At 32.6% G+C, this 16,619-nt stretch overlaps 1 protein-coding gene across 2 annotated transcripts in view; it reads left to right on the forward strand.

The window, feature by feature from the left end:
- The first annotated feature begins 7,387 nt into the window (after nt 1-7,387).
- The window catches only part of GALNT13 (polypeptide N-acetylgalactosaminyltransferase 13), a 330,794-nt gene continuing 321,562 nt past the window's right edge, over nt 7,388-16,619 (forward strand). Inside the window, exon 1 of one of the 2 annotated variants that reach the window (XM_011927454.1) lies at nt 7,388-7,569. In XM_011927454.1, the coding sequence (XP_011782844.1) occupies nt 7,436-7,569 (134 nt within the window). In that variant the 5' untranslated portion in view covers nt 7,388-7,435. The remainder of the gene's footprint in view (nt 7,570-16,619) is intronic. The other variant, XM_011927453.1, reaches the window with a different exon arrangement.

Raw genomic sequence — 16,619 nt, forward strand, 5'->3', positions numbered from 1 at the left:
AGAGCAAGACTGTCTACAAAAAAAAAAAAAAAAAATCATCTATGCAGGTAAATCTTTGGACAGATCTATATATATTTTATAATATATTTTTAAAAGGAATTTCTGAGTCATAAGTTACAAGCTATGATTCATTTGCTTGTATAGAATAGTATGGGAAGGTGTGATATGGGCATCTACTGTAGTGCCTATTGGCTTTGACATATAACCTTCCATCTAAACTAAATGGTGAAATTATTTAAATATCTTATTTAGGAAGAGATTGTGAGCAAAAAAGGCAGAATAAGTAGTCAATGATTGTACAGCAAATAGCTGACAATATTTAATAAGCCGCAGTTTATGTTGAGGTATTGTTGAGACTCCTTTGTAGTAGTTATACAAAATGTTGTTTTTATTAAAAGTTACTATTGGGGCATTGAAATAAGTTAATCATGGACTTTTTAAATTTAAATGGTGATTTGTTAACTCTCTGCTTATGATCTAATTTGTGATCTAATTAAATCCATTAAGACCATAGTCTCCACACATTTTCATTGTGAGTTGCTGCGATTACAGATTTTTGAGCTTGTATTAACATATATCAATTTATTTATAATGTCTATACTTATGGTAATCTCAACTCAATTCATCTAACTTTTTTTCAATAACATAACAGACCATTTTATATATATCTGAGATGGGGAAAACCCACATTAAAAACCTCTGTTCTAATTGCTTTTTCATCAGTCTTTTGATAATAGAACTAGATTGTCTAAAAATTGCCTTCTACTTTAAAAAAATTATTCACTGATTGAATGAACAGTGCCAAGTATTGGGATGAGCCAAAATTGATGCACAATGCTTTGGTGAGCTTCACAGACTAATGGGGAAATGAAATCATTATATTAATAAAAATAACACTGACAAGTATAACAAATAGACCCCAAATTCTAATGTTTTAGCAAACTATATTTGTTGTTTTGTTTTGTTTTCTCATGTAAATTTTGCAATCGATATTTTTCATGAGCAAGCGGCTGTGTTCCAAGCAGTGATTCAGACTTCTAGGTTACTGCTGGTAGTGTCGACTGCTGTTTTCCGCACATGGCTTCCGAAGTTGCTACGGCAGGGGAAAGTATGTAGAGAACCACACATGGGAAGTTTTCATGAGCCTGGCCTTGAATTGGCACATATCATTTCTATTCTTGGTTAAGGACCACACCTAACTGTGGGGCAGGCTGGAAAATGTTGCATAGCTATGTGTCCAGGAGGAACAACAACTACATTAGTTCAACAGTTAGAATCTCTGTGATAACGTGCAAAAAATGGCATTGCAACATTATGAAAAGTATAATTGAATAATGTAAAAGAGCTATAAAATTATAAAAGAGAGAGTTATCTGAAAGTTGAAATTGGTCTTTAGAGATGAACAGGGATTATTTGAGTGAGCAGCAGTTGAAGGAACTTTCTGGCGAAAGAAATACACAGAAAGTCCAAGAGATTAGAAAAGGAATAATTCTAATACAGCATGTTTAATTTGCAATTCACCCATTAAATTTCCACCACTTTTTCAAAAGGTATTTTCAGGCAATTTTACAAAGATGTATACATAAGGAAGAATAATAATTGCATTGCTGTTTATAATAGAGGTGATTGAAAACAACGTAAATACTCAAAGAAAAAGCATTGATTAAATAAATCATGATATATTCAAACTTTGGAATATTTTGCAGCCATTAGAAAATAAGTATGGATTCACGTATTTATTTGGAAAGGTTTCCACAAATGTTTTTTAAATGATAAAAATTAGCATGTATAACCTCCGCGTGGTGGCTCATGCCTGTAATCCTGGCACTCTGAGAGACCGAGGCGGGAAGATCACATGAGGTCACCAGTTTGAGACCAGCTGGGCCAACATGGCGAAACCCGGCTAAACAAAATTAGCTGGGCATGGTGGCGGGCACCTGTAATTCCAGCTACTCAAGAGGCTGAGGCACAAGAATCGCTTGTGCGACCAGGAGGTGGAGGTTGCAGCAAGCTGAGATCAGGCCACTGCTCTCCAGCCTGGGTAACAGAGGGAGACTCCATCTCAAAAAACAAACAAACAACAAATTGGCATGTACAATAATGTTGAATAAAATTATAAAATTCAGCACGTATGAATGGTCCTATTTTAAATACATATGTATGTTTGTATACAGATTATTGCTGACTGTTCATTCAAGCAGTAGTTTAATTGATTTTTCACTATTTTTCTATAGTGGCTTCTTCCTTTGCTTTCTTCCTTCCTGCCTGCCTGCCTTCCTGCCTACCTTCATTAAATGAGCATGCATTATTTTTATCATAAAAATAATATATTTTGAGTAAAAACCAAAGTTGGTGATCAGTGTTCTCTTGTTTCTGTGGATAATCTCTCTTAGCTAACTGATGTAAAGTGCTACCTTATTGATTATCTAATAGATGACACCCTTCTGAGAAGTAGTAACTAATATATGCTAGACTTGATGCAGCCAGGGCTTGCTATTTACAACTTTCTACATAAAAATGAAAAACAAATCTTATTGTCAGATGTGTCAGATTTATAAAAATTGTATATAGTTTATTTTCAAAGGGATACTAAATGAATTGCTACTTGTCATACATTAAATACAATAAATTTAGCTGTTTAGTTTATAGGTTGACTATCATATTGATATGTAAAGTCTATTTTTGTTTCTAAGAGAAATGGGCCAAAGCAAGTGTATACTGAATCCCCTTATTTTATTAAGAATTAACCCTGAGTCACGTATGATAGTGGATTCTTGTAGTGTCAGCTACTGAAGGAGGCTAAGGAGGGAGGATCCCTTGAGCCCAGAAGTTCAAGGTTGCAGTGAGCTGTGATCGTGAAACTACACTTCAGTCTAGGTGACATAAAGAAATCCCCATCTCTTTTAAAACAATGAAAAAAGCAATTACTCAAATAATTATCCTTGATAAACTAGAGCCTTTGGACTGGCAAAAGAACATGATCTGGGGAACGGTGAGTGGAGAGTAAAGTGTTTTTTGTGGTGGAGGGGTGGTGGAAAAACCAGTGTGGTTTTCTTATCTTCTGCATCCTCTATAAACAGATGATTGATTGACAAGACCAAAAGCATTGTTTTAGGGAAATTGATTTATTGGTAGCAGAGCATGAATATTCAAATATGAGAAGGACTAAAAATCAGTGTTTCTAATTTATCACAATTGTAAAATTGGAAGTAATGAAAGTGAAAGATCTGCAATGCCAATGAAAAGAAAGATTTTAAAGGAAAATATATAGAAATTAACAAACTAAGTAGATCTAAGAATAGAAATACAATTTGAAAGATTTTTTTTTGACAAGCAAGGCATATAGGATATTATTTAGATTTTGATTCAATGTTATGCTTGTACCGTTATTCATCACATATTACTATGTTCTCTAACAGAATAAAATCATTACTTTAAAATCAATCAACTTGAAATGTTTTTTGTTTGTTTTTGCGTCAAGCTTTTTCCTAGATATAAACTAGTTCATTTCTCTTTTTTCAAAGAGACACTGCTCATTAATAAAGGGCTAATTCTGCAAATAAGAAAATGTTCATAATGTAATATACATAAGCAAATAATGCAATTGATAGATAGTGTTCTTTTTGGTAGATTTATCAGTTGGTTTGTTTATAATATGATCGTCTTTATCATTGGGAATTCTAAGATTAAAATAAATGTAAATTAAAGTTTTAAAGTGGGTTCTGTGTTAAAGAAAATGAAAGATATAAAATGATTCTGGTTTTATCATAATTCTACCAGCTTTATAATGTCATTTTGAGTCAAATTAATGATTTTTTAAAATAATTTCACTATATAATTAGGAAGAAAATAGCTCGTAGCATAATATATTAATCTCTCTTTGCAGTCTACACCAGCTTTGATATTTGAACATTTCATCTATATTCAAATCAACAATAAAAAACCACAATGTAGATTTACTTGCCTTCTGCATTACATTTGCCTGTTAGAGTAGATAAGTAGCACACATATTTAAATGGCAAGTGTTTTTTTTTTCTCTGACTATGAGGAAGCATGGTATTTTGTGAGTACATGAGTTTCTTTGTGTGTGTGCTTTGTAGAGCAAATCAACAGGTGAGGAAAATGGATAGAAATTGCTATTTAAAGGTGCTTAAGCGATAAGTCACAAAACCCAACTGCTTATTCTATCCCATTTGTTATTTATGCTATTTGAAGAATTAGAAAAGTGTTTTCTTCTGGTGAGATGCCTTCCTCCAGGTAAAAGCCAGAAGAAGTAAAAGGCTGGCTCCCCACTATAATTACTTAGCATTCTTTTTGCTTGAGCAAAGTGAAAAACACCAGTAGGTCTGCTTATACGCAGGAAATACACACACACACACACACACACACACATTTTTAAAATGTCAAATATATATTCATTAGAAGCTGTTACAGAAAAATGTATTTAACTTTGGGGAGAAGACACTTAACCTGATATTCTTTAAGTTGTTACCTATTCTCCAGTAAGAAACTGAGAATAATTAGGAGAATGACTACATGTTGTTTCAAGTAGTCCTAGGTATATGGCCACTGTTTGTGACCATTTTAATTTTATTGATTATGATACCAAAACATGGCACAATTACTCCTGCTACCACTGACAAAACTATAACTTACATAATGTGAAAATAAAATGGTCATGCCTTTGGATATATTGCAAATATCAAATACATCTGTGTGCTTTCAATTGACCTTCATACCTTAAGATGTTTGAGTTGAGCCCATGTCTTTTCCACAGAGTGAAATTTTAATCCTATCTGCTTCCTAGTCTTGGAAGCATTGTGTTGATTATGGTAACTTTCTCTGCAGCATGTCTTTTTACCAGTTTACAGACGGTGAAAGGGATCAGAACATGTACCCCCAAGTATGCCACTTTGGCATATGGGTTATTTTAAGCTGCAGGCTCGTTCTTAAGAAAGAGCACATGGAGGAAGCTGTTTCTGATCTCCCCCTTTCTACCTAAAAGAAGGTCATAAAGTCTCCCATGATGCAAATCTCCCCCACCCCTTCCCACTGGATTAGAAAGCAAAAATTGTTCTCATCACCAGAAGTTAGGAGTCAACACTGGAATGGACCTATGCAAACAAGCTTACTAAAATAACCCTAATCTCCTCATAGTTTTCCCTATTTATTTCCTAGTTACTAACCCACAATTTACTGCCCCTAGCTCCCTACCTAAATCTCCTTTGTATTACCACTTACTGCCAATTTATTATTCTTTGTTTAAAATGATATATAATCTTTTGGGCTTAAAAGGTTCTTTGACTTTCATTTTCCTTCTGAAGACTCCTGTGTACACATAAAAATACAATTGTATGCTCTTCTTCTATTAATGTGTATTATGCCAGTTTAATTCTTAGATCACCACAGAATGTAAGAGGATAAAGAAGGTTTTGTTCCTCTACTAAGGTATTGTAAACAACTGTAAACAGGGAATTGCTTTCTTAATTTCTAAAAATTATTTTTAAAAATGTACCCCAAATTATTTAACCATTCAAAAGAATCACAAATTTTCAAAATGTTAAAAATCAGGATATTTTTTATACCAGGGAAAAGTTATCTCTTTTTTATGGAATTAAAGTTACAGTACAAAATGTGTTAAAAAAAAAAAAAAAACCCCTAAACTGAATATTTACGGTTAATATGAGCACCCATGTGACCTGATTATGTTCTTATTTCAGAATCAGAAAGACTCCCAAAAGAGCCACATATAAATTCATTTAATACTTTCTGTAGACTAAACATTTTTTTAATCTTAGAAATGAAAGATACCTTAATGTCATTGTCTCACCAACATCACAAATTCATCCAAAGCCAAATCCAATAACGTCATCTGAGTTCAGGGATATTACATGTACTGACACCCACAGAAAATTATTTTTATTGGGATTTTATTTCTTAAATTTAGAAAAATATACCTTCTTATAACATTTCTGCCATTATTTCTATTTTTGCTTTTTAAAGTGAATGATAATCTTTGTAAACTTTATTTTGATAACTACTTTTTAAATAGTTTGAAATTGAATACATTTTTTTTTATATACAATGTTTCCTGTTCTAACTATTTTTATATATGTGAGAGGATTTCAAGGCCAATCACCTTTTTTAAACTCATATCTGAAGGTCCTTAGAGATGCCTATTCTCTTATATAGTTTGACTCATGCCATTACAAAGTCATCAACGGGATGGGCAACTGTGTATTCATACTAATAATACCAGCTTTGATGTTTTGTGATGGTCGGCTCAGAGGAACATTTGCTGGGTGTGTTCTATCCTAGATTTTACCCTATTCATACATTATTTTAGAATTTATATTTTTAATGAAATGTTCTAACTTAAAAATTATTTTCATATGCATTATAGTTTTTTTTTTCAGTATTTCAAGGTATGCTGTGCCTAAATATGTGCCTTTTAATTTATATGGAAATTAAACTCAGTAAGATTAATGTGTCAGGAACTATAATATAGCAAAACATTGGAAGAGTCAAGACCAGAACCACATTCCTTTCATTTTAACCTAATTTGATATCACTGTGAAGAGGAAGTTCAGGATATATTTGGGCCAACTGTAACTTTGTCTTATTACTATATATTAGCATGCATACAGGTATGTGTAGACAACACACACACCCACACACACTTTGAAACATATACTTTAGATCTAGAAGGGACTTCAGTGTAGTGATAACTTGGGAGAAGTGGCAAGAAAATTAGCTTATATATCAAATCCTGCATTCTCTTAATGAATATTCATCCCAGAATATTATTGTGAAGTTTCAATTATAGAGCACACAGTATCCAAATTCAACTTGACATTTGAAGTTATGTGTCACCACTGTGAAGCTTCTTTTGACACAATTCAAAATGTTTTGACAAAGGAATTAAATTATTATGGGATTAAGCCTTATCAGTTTTGTTTGCCTTTATAAAGATGTAATGGCAGTAGATATGTGAGATATCAAAACATTTAATTGGATGTGAAAAGAAATTAATCTTTATATTCTTTAAAGTTCTCTTATTTTGCATTATTTTGTCTGCCTAGTGTTCAACTTCATTTTTCTCTAATAAGTGTATTAAATATATGACAGAAGTTTTAAGATTTGGTATTTTGTACTGTTTAGAATTATTGTCTTAATGTTTAGTCATCATATAATTTACCTAAACTTGGAAGACAACATGCAGAATTGATGTTTTTCTTTAGCATAGTGTGTGGTTTATAAGCAGTAAAATCTCGATCATTATATTATAAAACCTGTATGTAAATAGTACGCTTCAGAATCTAATCAGACACACAAGTTTATTTATTTAGTTCATTATCTGTGTGTTTGTACGTATGTCTGTATCTCTGTATGTCTTACAGCTGTTATTTCAAGAAACCAAGAAGGGCCAGGAGAAATGGGAAAAGCTGTGTTAATTCCTAAAGATGACCAGGAGAAAATGAAAGAGCTGTTTAAAATCAATCAGTTTAACTTGATGGCCAGTGATTTGATTGCCCTTAATAGAAGTCTGCCAGATGTAAGATTAGAAGGGTAAGTTTACATTTGTTGTATACTCTTTTATATTCATAATCACCATATTTCAGAATCTCAGAATTTCCAGTAACTCAGATTATATCAATTCTAGAAATGTGTGGTTCTGAGTACCTATCACATAGCAGGAATTTATTGTGCATGCATCCGCTGAAAATGATGAGCTATTTTCTTTTCTGGCAAAGCAAAATATGTTACTTACAAAGACGCTGCAAAATACTCAGACTAAACAGGTTTTTATCTGTGAGATGTTTTTTGTTGTTGCCATTTTGTTTTGCTTTCTTTATCTACCAGATGTAGAGCAAATATGCTCTTTAATAGATTACGGTTATATATTGCTTAACACTGCAGAAATGTCCTGGAAAATCTGTCATTTGGCAATTTTGTCATTGCGTAAGCATCATAGGTGTATTTACACAAACCTATATGGTATAGACTACTACACTTCTAGGTTGTATAATGTAGCCTATTGTTTCTAGGCTGTAACGCTATACAGCATATTACTGTATTGAACACTGTAGATAAATGCAATATTATGTTAAGTATTTTTGTATCTAAACATAAAAAAAGGTATAGTAAAAACACGATGTAACACATAAAAATTTGTATACTTGTATAGGTCATGTAGCATGAATGGAGCTTGCAGGACTGAAAGTTGCTCTGGGTGAGTCAGTGAGTGTGCAGTGAGTGTGAAGGCTTAGGGCATTACTGTACCCTACTGTAGACTTTATAAACACTATACACTTAGGTTATACTAAATTTATTTTTAAAATTTCTTTCTTCAATAATGAATTAACCTTACATTACTGTGATGTTGTTACTTCATAAAGTATTTAATTTTTTTCACTTTTAAACTATTTAGTATTAATACTTAGCTTAAAACACAAGCATACTGTACAGCTGTATAAAATATTTTCTTTATATCCTTATTCTATTAGTTTTTTTCTGTTTTTAATGTAATTTTTAATTTTTTCTGTTAAAAACGAAGACACAAACACACACATTAGCCTAGATGTATTCAGGGTCAGTATCATCAAAACATCATTAAGCAATAGGAATCTTTCTGATTCATTATAGTCTTATAAGAGACCATTATCATATATGTGATCTGTCATTGTGCAATAATGCATGGCTGTATTTGCCTTACTGCATAAAAAGGTCCATATACTTTGCTTATAAAAAGTATACCTGCATTGTTATTCCAGCATAAAAATAGCTAATTGTCTATATGACTCTTTGACCCTATAAAAGTGGTTTATTATGGTTTCCAGCAATTTATACTGCTGTTTATAATTAGAATGCTTGATTATCAGCTATAGAAGAAATATGCACTTGGAAAATAATATTACATGAAAAATGATGTTGAAAAATTCAATTTTTATGTGATTAACTGTAAGCTATGCTCTAGATAGTTGAACATATTTTAAACAGATGTAATAAAATGAAATTTAGTGACAGAATTGTAATTCTAGTATATACTCCTTGTAAAGCAAACTCTTGGCATTAATAAAAGATGTGTCTTGAGATTTTAGAAAATCTCTAAGTTTACAAATATACTCCAGGACACACTTCCATGTAAATATAAATTGTTCTCTTGAGCACTTAGTAATTTTTCTCTACATGCAACAGAACATAATTAATGAAAATAAAAATTGCCACCTCTAATGGGCTACATTACATACTGTGTCATGATATTAGCATCATATTTACTAACTCTTATTGTTTTCTTTCCGAATTACTTCATATAATATGAAAACCTTGGCTGGGCTCGGTGGCTCATGCCTGTAATCCTAGCACTTTGGGAGGCCAAGGCAGGCAGATCACCTGAGGTCAGGAGTTCAAGACCAACCTGACCAATATGGTGAAACCCCATCTCTACTAAAAATACAAAATTAGCTGAGCATGGTGGTGCACGCCTGTAATCCCAGCTACTTGGGAGGCTGAGACAGGAGAATGGCTTGAACCTGAGAGGCAGAGGTTGCAGTGGGCCGAGATTTTGCCATTGCACTCCAGCCTGGACAACAAGAGCGAAACTCTGTCTCAACAAAAAAAAAAAAAAAAAAAAAAAAAAAAAAAAAAAAAAAGAAAGAAAGAAAATCTTGTTGAGATTTCAGGGCTCATAATTGTCAGAGGTTTATTTGATAGCTTAGTAACTGCTTTGTCACAACCATTGTATACTTTTGAAATGTCTCTCTCAACAAAATCACAAGTAATTACATATTGTGGACATTTTTGGCCCCTGGAAAATAGTTCAACATTTAATATTAAATTTGTGCATTGCAAATTACTATGTAAAAATAGTTTTACATGTAGTCCTGTGCATGTATATATATTTGTTTGTATATAGATACATTTAAAAGTATATACAATAAGCATATACAAAAAATATGTACAATAAGTGTAGTCTTCAAAGCAATTTTGAACATTTTGGATGCTAAGTTTATAATGTTTTAACATTGCATTTATTACTTTGCTTTATATGCTGTAGTATGCTTTAGTGCAGTGGTCCCCACCCTTTTGCTACTGGGGACCAGTTTTGTGGAAGACAATTTTTCTACAGATTTGGAGGTGGCGGGTTGAGGGTTGGGAGTGATTTCAGGATGAAACTGTTCTAACTCAGTTCAATCAGGCATTAGATTCTCATAAGGAGCACACAGCCTAGATCCCTTGCATGTGTATTTCACAATAGGGTTTGTGCTGCTATGAAAATCTAATGTAGTGGCTGATCTGACAGGAGACTGAGTTCAGGTGATAATGCTTGCCTCCGGCAGCTCACCTCCTGCTGTGTGGCTGGGTTCCTATAACAGGCCAGGACCAGCACTGGTCCTTAGCCCCAGGGACCTCTGCTGTAGTGTGATAAAATGAGTGGATATGATACTTATATATTCCAGAAAACTAGGTAAACACTATTTCAAGTTTTTAAAAATTCTTGACTTTCAATCATCAGAATACAAATAAATCAGAACCATGAATTCAAAAAAACAAAATAAACAAAAAAACTCCATTGAGCTAGTGTTTAAAATATTCATAGCCAGTGATATTTTTTTCTTTTAAGAATCTCTGCCAGGCACAGTGGCTCATGCCTGTAATTCCAGCACTTTGGGAGGCTGAGGTGGGCAGATCACCTGAGGTCACGGGTTTGAGACCAGCCTGGCCAACATGTGAAACCCCGTCTCTACTACAAATACAAAAATTACCCGGGTGTGGTGGCCCATGCCTGTAATCCCAGCTACTCGGGTGGCTGAAGCAAGAGAATCCCTTGAACCCAGGAGGCAGAGGTTGCGGTGAGCCATGATTGTGCCACTGCACTCCAGCCTGGGTGACAGAGTGAGACTCTGTCTCAAAAAAAAAAAAAAAAAAAAAGAGAGGGAGAATATCTTAGCTCTAGTTTGTTATCTTAATCTAAAAAAAAAAAAAAAGATCCCTTACCATACTAAGTTTATGAGTAAGTCATAAACTGTGGAGAGATCCAACATTATAAATGAATAAGTCAAGTTGCTTAGCATGAAAAGTACATAAAATCCTGTATTTATTGTGGTTACTATTGCTTGAATTCTCATATTTTACAGTTTCTGAAATAATATTAATGAAATTTTTCATTTTATTTTTATATAAAACTACAGTGTATGTTGTAAGAAAGAAAACAGAAATACCATGCAAAATTCCTAGACAAGTCACAGTGTATGAGGTTTACCAAGGACATTTGCAAGTCATCTTGAATGACTCAGTTGTGGGACTGCCTTGGAACAACTAATGTTGAAAAACTTACCATGAGTCACATAGCCAAACTGTTATTTAAAGGATGTAGAAATGTTAATACTCATTTGATCTAGAAAATATTTTTATAATTTGGTTGTATGTCAGTTACAGTTCAGTTTTTGGATAATTATATCCTAAAAAGATATAGATATATTAAGCTAGCACAAATGATGACTGATATAAATTATATAAAGATGTAAAAAGAATAGGATTCTAAAATAAATAATTTAAGAAGAAGCTGACTTTACTTTAGTGGAAAACTTGAGTTGATACTTAGAAAGTGTCTGAGTCATCCAAACTGTGAATTCATTCAAATATTTAATCATATTTTACTGCATTATACCTTTAAACTATTTTGGCTAAATTCAGAAAATTGTCCAGAAAGTTTAATGTTATGTTTGATGTTAATATCAATTTGCAAATATTGGAAAATGTATTCAGGGAATAAATCTAAGCATATATCCTATGTTTACACAGGAACAGACTAGGTAAAAATATTTTTTTTTGGAGGCAGTTGTGAATAACCATTAGGACAAACTGAAGTTCTGTTCTGTAATATCTATCCCTAGGAATGTTTAAATATTTATTAAAAATTACTTAAAGTATGTAATTTTTTAATGCATGCAACACATTTATATGTAATCCTATATGATATATGTAATATATATACACACACACACACACAGAGAGAGAGAGACTACATAAGAATCGCAGAAATGAAGGGCCTTCAAGAAGGTAAAACATTTCATAAAGAGGCATCTGCCCTTTATTGTACTTAAAATATAAAAGTAACAATTTTTTTTGTAACTAGCATGTTAAAAAAAAAGAAATTAGGATTGCATACAAATATGTATTATATATATAATATGCAATATATAACAAATTATATTTATATATACATAGAGACTAAAAATTTACATATAAGTTTACATAGAAATTTTATTTATCTGTATAAATAAAATTTTAGACAACTGTAACCAGCCCTCTCTCCTTTGTCCATTCCCCCACAAATAACATTTTAAAAAGTGAATGTCTTAATGTTCTATCTGATTCAGAATGTTGGGAAAAATGACTATTAACTAATGGCTCAGCATTAAAGATTTGTTAGCATGTTTCTCATCAACTATGGGGCTAATATTTGTAAATTAATATATTTTGGATTTCATAAGAGCAGGGTTTAAATACTTCTGTTGTCAGAAAGTAAATAAATGGATGTTATTTTGTTTGGTTTTTAACCTAAAGTTATTTAGCATTTACTTGAATTCAGTCATTTAATAACACTTCAAGGGCTGGTATTGAGGTTTTTGAAGGTTATAATGCAGCCAGCATTTAAATATTTTTCATCAGGAAAAAAATTGAGAAAATAGAAATTTTATTTTAGCTTTTTATGTCCTAGGCTAAATAACTGTTTCTTACGTATGCACACTTTCAAATCGATAAAGAGGAAAAGACTCTAGCAACCTTACATTATTAGTGGAAGAGGAGCTGTAGCATATGAATTTTGAATAAGTTTCTCTCAAAGGACAAAGAATTTATTTACTACATAAAGTAGGAATAAGATATAGTATATATTTTTTCTGTGCTCAATCTCATGAGTACATGTTCATTTATAAGGTTTGCCTTTCCCATAAATTAAAATATGATAAATGTAGCATTGATTGCACAAAGGAGAAATAGAAAATGAGAATATTAATTGGATTTCCAATCTCTGTTCCACATCTTTTCTTTTTGAGAATTATTGCAACATTTATATGCTGGTAAAAGTCTTCCCTGTGAAGATAATAATAATTTCTTTAATAATTTGATTTATGTAATGTGCTCATGTGTAGAATTAATTTCACTCTCCAGATTAAAACTGGTATGTTAGAATGCCTGCACGTTTACGTATGCACAAGGTATGTATGTGCATACATACATACACACATATGTACACACCCATACATACACATACACACACATATATACACACACTTGAGGCATGTGAATGTAAGTATTATTATCATTTGGGGGATAATAATACTGTTACACTGTAAGTTTTCTTTCAAATAAGAAAGTAGAGTAACACATGTCTAGGCATGTTCTCAGGGACACATTTAAGTACATCATATGCAGAAAACATGCCACATAACCTTTATTTACACTTGAACTACCCCTCCATGGTTTCCTTATGTAATTTAATTTTCTGACACTACTACCTTCAATTTCTAAGAAAAATGCGGTGCTATATGCATAACGTAAAATTTATCATTTTAACTATTTTAAAGCACATAGTTAAGTAGTGTTAAGTATAAAGGGCATCAGAATATGCTACCCTAAAATATGCCAATTTAGCATAAAGATTCTTTTGAGCTGAAGGCAATGAAGGAAAAGCAGGCACAGGAAACCTCTCTGCTCTTTCCCATCTACCTAAAGTAGGCATACATTTGACTTATAAAAGTATCCCCCGCTCTCATACCAGGAGAAGAGCAAGCTTTATTAGCAGAGATAGAAATGCTGCCAAGATAAGCCAGCATAAACAAATTTCACTAAATAACCTTTATTATCCATTAGTTTCCCTACTACATTACAGAGTTTCCCACCCTAGAAGCCCCAAAACCTTTTCCTTTGTCTTGCCACTTCTCCACAATTTATCACCCTTTTTTAAAATGCCGTATAAACCCACTGAGTTTAACTACTTGTTTGGGTCTTCATTTCTTTTCTATGAAGGTCTCTGTTTATGTGAAAATCAAATGATTATAATCAAATAAAATGTGTTTGCCTTTTTTTCCTGTTAATCTGTTTTTTTGTTAGTTTAATTCACAAGCCCCAGTTATAGACCCTAAGAAGGTAGAGGAAAGGTTTTTCTGTTCCCTATAAGTGAATTTACATTGTTGTGCAATGGATCTTTAGCATTATTATTATTATTTTTTTTTTTTTTTTTTTTTTTTTTTTTTTTTTTTTTTTTTGAAAAAGCGGGGTTTCACCATGTCAGCCAGGATGGTCTCGATCTCCTGACCTCGTGATCCACCCGCCTTGGCCTCCCAAAGTGCTGGGATTACAGGCTTGAGCCACCGCGCCCGGCCAGCATTATTCTTATTTTGTAAAACTGAAACTCTATAGCCGTTAAAGAGCAACTCTACATTTTCCCAGCCCCTAGCAACCACCATTCTATGTTCTGATTTTCTGAGTTGATATTTTCAGCATTTATCAGGACCTAATTGTGTACCCATGAAAACTAAGAGATACAGTTTTACATTAGAGAATGGAATATATATATATATTTGAATGATATATATAATATATATTATATATAATATGTATTTTAAAAATGATATACATAAATCAAAATGATATATATATAATTCAAATATATATTTATATATCTCCTAGTGTGTAGCAGTGTGAATTTAGAAGTGCCATTGTATCAAGGTGTGATGAAGGACAGTTTTATAGGAAGGTGTATTTGGAACCAAGCTTTGTAAGACGAATTTGTGTAGAACCAGGCTGACGGAAACGAGACAGCAGAAAGGATAGTATAGACAAGAAAGCCAGTTCTGGGTAGAGGAGGGTCAATGAAACTGTTTGTTAGGAACATGGATCGTAGGTAAACAGGTATAGAGCCTGGCTATCATTTTATTTATACTCTTAATAATTTATATATTCACGTTTACCAAATACCTATTAGTTTGTTTGTTTTTGCAAATTTTAATTGAGAAAGCAGAAAATCTATTTTTCATTTTCTAAATCTACGTGGTAATCATGTTTTTGCTTATGTTTTTCCTACTTGAGTTATGTAGGCCTGAAAGGGATTTTAAAATATTATTCACTATCATGGTTTTTATTGTGTTCTCATATTTCTAGTATTTTGTTTTGTTCCCTATATTTTTGTTCTATGTGGCTTAAGGCGACATACTCAATTATTTAAACCTCAGTAAAAATTAGAGTTCACAGCAATTAAATCAGACAGATTTTCTCCAAAAAAATAAGAAAATTTAATAAAGAAGTAATTTTTAAAATGCAGAAGGTTTGGATAACCAAGGAATAGAAAATGATGATGCAGCTTAGACAGAAAGTATGTGAGGCCTTGTGAGAAGACAAAACAACTCAATTAGAAAGTTGTTAACTATTGATCCAAGGTCATTGGCCTGCAGAGGATGATGAAGAGTCTTAAAAACAATTTTATTTAGACATATGATAGTAGGCAACAAGGAGGTTTTAGAACAAAAACGTGGTGTGATGGAAATGATATTTAGGAAGAGTTATTCTTGCAGTAATATATAAAAGGTATTATAGATAAGAGAAGCCTGAATTTACTAAGATTCCTTATTGGCTATTATAGTCACATAGATCTGATTGGATGAGGAACTTGTCTAGGATAACGGCCTTAGAAACATAAAGCAATATGTAGTAATTAATTAAAATGAAGAGAAAGAAAACACACCAAATTTAAGATAGCTTCAGGAGGGATGGGAATGTGGTTGAATTTTCAACTTTATTTGTATGTGTAAGTATTTGTGTATGTGCATTTATAGGAAAGAGAGATAGGAATTGTAAGTAAAAATTATCCTAAGTATATTTTCAAGTGGTTTTCCAGAATTGGTGACTTACTAGATACAAGGGAAGTCAAAATATGACTTTCATGTTTCAAATTTGGTGACTAGGAGATTTGTGGTATTGCTGATTGTGTATGTGTGAGTGTGTGTGTGTGTATAAACATACATATACAAAGAGTCACATAAATGCCACTTTTAATATGAATAGTAGAATTTACTTCACATTCACATGTAAGAATATTAGATAAATCAAAATATTATGGAAACTATTATTGTTATCTTTAGAGGCAAGATTTTTACTAGCGTATGAAAGATGTAGTAATTCTCAACTTAAAAATAAAAGATGTGTACCAGAGATCAGAAATTCAATTAATGTCCTTGTTTCTATTTCACCTTTATGAAATCAATGCTGCCTTTATTTGTATATTATTACAGTAATTGTTCAAAATATAATTTTTAAAATCAGGTATTTGAAAGTCAGTCTTTATGGTTAAAATGTGTATTTTTGGCCGGGCGTGGTGGCTCAAGCCGGTAATCCCAGCACTTTGGGAGGCTGAGACGGGCAGATCACGAGGTCAGGAAATCGAGACCATCCTGGCTAACCTGGTGAAACCCCGTCTCTACTAAAAAAATACAAAAAACTAGCCTGGCGAAGTGGCAGGCGCCTGTAGTCCCAGCTACTCTGGAGGCAGAGGCAGGAGAATGGTGTGAACTCGGGAGGCGGAGCTTGCAGTGAGCTGAGATCCAGCCACTGCATTC

Source organism: Colobus angolensis, unplaced genomic scaffold (assembly GCF_000951035.1).
Source record: "Colobus angolensis palliatus isolate OR3802 unplaced genomic scaffold, Cang.pa_1.0 Scaffold72, whole genome shotgun sequence".
Lineage (NCBI taxonomy): Eukaryota > Metazoa > Chordata > Mammalia > Primates > Cercopithecidae > Colobus > Colobus angolensis.